Genomic DNA, 3,379 nt, shown 5'->3' with positions numbered 1-3,379 from the left:
CCCCTTCTCCCCCCCAAACCACAGAGACATCATCATTGAGAAGCACTACCAGGGCACCATCCCGCGGACGGTGTGCGAGACGTTCTGGGAAGAGGTGAATGCTGCCGACTCGCCTGCCGACGTGCTGCCCATTCTGGCCACCTCCTCCTTCTACCTTGTCCACGTCCAGCGCGAGGACATGTTCTTCCTGGCCGTTATCAAGGACGAGACGCCGCCGCTGCTGGTCATCGAGTTCCTGCATCGGGTGTGTGACAGGACCAACGCGCTTCCCGCGCCAACGCGAGAACCGCCAAGCAGCATTTTGTCGTCGTCTACCAGCTCCTCGACGAGATGATGGACTCGGGTGTCCCGCTTACCACAGAGCCCAATGTACTCAAGGAGCTCATCCGCCCGCCCACCGCCATGGCCCGGGTCATGAAGAGCATGACCGGCGCCTCGGGCGTTGCCACCGTCCTCCCGGACGGCACCCTCACCAACGTGCCGTGGCGCAAGGCCGGCGTCAAGTACTCCAACAACGAGATGTTCTTTGACATTGTCGAGGAGATCGATGCTATCATCGAGGCTAACGGCATCCCGGCCACCTTTGAAATTTCCGGCCGCATCATGGCAAACTCGAAGCTCTCGGGCATGCCCGACCTTAACCTTGTCTTCGCCAATCCCCGCATCCTCGACGATGTTGCCTTCCACCCCTGCGTCCGCTACGCCACCTTTGAGTCGGACCGCATCATCTCCTTCATTCCGCCCGACGGCGAGTTTGAGCTCATGACCTACCGCGTCCACCACCAGTCGCAGCTCCCGCTCTACTGCAAACCGCAGATCACCTTCTCCGAGGGCTACGCCAACGTCAACATCATGGTAGGCTCCAAGCCGCTCTCCGAGGACGTCCGCGTCGCAGACGTCTCGGTCACCATCCCCTTCCCCAAGATCATCTCCTCCGCCGACCTCTCTGCAAACCACGGCAAGGTCGTCTACGACGAGATCTCCAAGACCGCAACCTGGACCGTCGGCAAGATCCCGCAGTCCAAGACACCCACGCTCACCGGCTCGCTCGTCCTTCCGGTCAGCGACTCGGTCACCATCCCCGAGTCCAACCCGAACGTCTCGCTCAGCTTTGTCCTCCCCTCGTACGCCATCTCCAACCTCAAGGTCGCCACCCTCACCGTCCGCAACGAGGACTACACCCCGTTCAAGGGCGTTCGCTCCGTCACCCGCGCCGGCTCCTTCGAGATCCGTTGCTAAGCTCTCCCCCCTCTCCCTCCTACACACGCACCCTTTGCAAACTCTATGTCCCTATCCTCAGCCAAACTCTTCGTCCACCAGCGGCAGTCCGTTCACCTCAACCGCGCCCAGCTCTTCCGGTTCTGCCCCGAGCGCAACAGCAGACATCACCAGGTGCCTGATCCAGCACTCGCGAAGCGAGTCGGCCTCGCGCCAACATCCGGCGCCATACGCCTCTGCACACGTCGTCCACGCCTCGACAGCGCTCCCGCATGCACCGTCAAGCTCGCATGCGACCCGTGGATCAAGACCATTGCTAAGCCCTGTCACCGACACGATTCCCGCACTGCCGCCGTCGCTCTTTCCACGACACCTCGCGAGCACCTCGAGCGTCGCCGCCCACGCTCGGTCCGCGGCTGCAAACTGCCAGTCCTTCACCTGGTCTCGCCCCGACTCGCTGCTTGGAGCGAGGACGCGGGCAAAACACCCCAGTTGAGCCTCGCGCCTTGCCTCACTCGCTCGTCCGCGCTCGGTTGGTGGCACCAGCGCGACACACTCGCCCAGTGCCGCCACAAACGCCGCCATTCGCTCGTCGACACTCGCCATGACCAATGTGTGTGCTCCAGAGACAAGTGCTGCCTTCTCGGTTTACGCCTCGACATCTCGCCACTACTCGGCAGCCTTGGCCTTGGCGTTCTTCTTCACCTTTTTGACCTTCTTCTTCTTGGACGACTTGCCGTCCTTAGACTCCTTGCCCTTGGCGCCCTTCTTGACCTTCTTCACCTTCTTGCCGCCCTTCTTCTTGCCGGTCCGCAGCGTTCGGCGAATGGTATGGTACTTGCCGGACGAGAGCGACTCGACTAGGTTGTCAAGAAGGCCCTCCTCGTTCTCCTTCTTCACCTTGGACTTCTTCTTGGCCTTGTCCGACTTGGCCGCCTTGGCCTCACGCTTCCGCGCCCGCTCCGCCACCAGCCGCTCCCGCTCGATGTCGCCCTTGGCCTTCTTATACAGACAGCAAAAGTCCCAAATCGTGCCAAAGAACGACTCGACAGATGTCCGCTTCGGCTTCTCGGCAAAGAACACTGCCATCTCGAGGAAGCCGTCGTTGACAGCCTTGAGGTTGGCCTTGACCTGATCGATCCGCGACGTGGCCCGAGTAGCAAACGGTGAAAAGACAGACACAAAGCAATCGCCCTGCTCCACCCCACCGCCGGCCTCGCGCTGCGACGTCACAAGCTTGGCCACAGCCGCCACTCGCGCGCCGAGCTTGTTGAGCTTACCGCCCACGTCCGACATCGAGACCCGCGCCGCGGCTTCCGACAGCGCAAGTCCCTCGTAGAACTCGGCCGCCTCGCGGTGCCGCGACTGGAGGAACTCCACCAAAAAGTGAATGAGCGTCATCTGCTTACCAGTTGCCCGAGTTGCCGGCAGCTTGAGCAGCGCGTCGAGCTGGAAGCCGAACGCACCACCGCGCGATGTCGAGCCGTTCAGATAGTTGCCGATGGCGAGAATAACCTCCAGCACCTTGACAAACGCCTTGGATGACCGCACCTCCTCCACGGCATCACCCACCACGCCGATCGACTCTTCGAGCTCGAGAATCTCCGTCTCAAAGCGAAGCTTGGTCTCAATCGCCGCCAACCGCTGCCCGAGGTGTGGAATCGAGAGCATCTCAAACATAAAGACCTCGACCGGCCCCAGCAGCGACCGGTCGCCGTCAAACGCGTTGAGAACCTCGATCTCTTCTGGCAGCGGTGCAGCAGTCTGCAGCGCACGTACCATGTCGGGCGTGAGAACGACCGGGTCGAGCGTAAGAATCGCCTTGCGCAGCGCCACCGGGTCGATCTTGAACCGCGCGAGCATGATGCCCACGTTGTTCGCCCGCTTCATCGAGACCAGCGAGATCTTCTTCGGCTTCGACGACTCGGCCTTGTCCTTCGACTTGGTCTTGCCCGACTCGTTCTTGCAGAACAGCTCCTCGAGCTTCTTCGCGTCAAGCTCCACTTTTTCGTCGTCGATCTTGGTCCACACCGTGTTGGGAATGTTGCGCGCTTTGAGCGCCCGCCAGTGAAAGCCTTTCATCGGCACAGACGGCTTGATCTTCTTCTTCGTCTGCATCATGCCCATGCCCGGCGGCGGCGGCGGGCCGCCTCCCATCGGC

The 3,379-nt window shown here is 61.6% G+C and overlaps 2 protein-coding genes across 2 annotated transcripts in view; one reads left to right on the top strand and one right to left on the bottom strand.

The window, feature by feature from the left end:
• AMSG_06937 (AP-3 complex subunit mu-1) overlaps nucleotides 1-1,369 on the top strand; it is a 1,687-nt gene extending 318 nt beyond the window's left edge. The window contains exon 2 of the mRNA XM_013901523.1: nucleotides 25-1,369. Coding sequence (XP_013756977.1) covers nucleotides 331-1,239 — 909 coding nt within the window. The 5' untranslated portion in view covers nucleotides 25-330 and the 3' untranslated portion in view covers nucleotides 1,240-1,369. The remainder of the gene's footprint in view (nucleotides 1-24) is intronic.
• Nucleotides 1,297-1,824, bottom strand: AMSG_06936 (uncharacterized protein; the record flags this gene model as incomplete). The annotated part of the gene is made up of 3 exons (XM_013901522.1): nucleotides 1,297-1,483; nucleotides 1,592-1,656; nucleotides 1,762-1,824. The coding sequence occupies 3 exons, from the start codon at nucleotides 1,822-1,824 to the stop codon at nucleotides 1,297-1,299; spliced, it is 315 nt and encodes a 104-aa protein (XP_013756976.1).
• Between the last annotated feature and the right edge of the window lie 1,555 nt (nucleotides 1,825-3,379).

This window comes from Thecamonas trahens, assembly GCF_000142905.1.
Source record: "Thecamonas trahens ATCC 50062 unplaced genomic scaffold supercont1.29, whole genome shotgun sequence".
Taxonomy (NCBI): Eukaryota; order Apusomonadida; family Apusomonadidae; genus Thecamonas; species Thecamonas trahens.
Note: the sequence above shows the minus strand (reverse complement) of the source record. Positions and strands in the feature narration are given on the sequence as shown.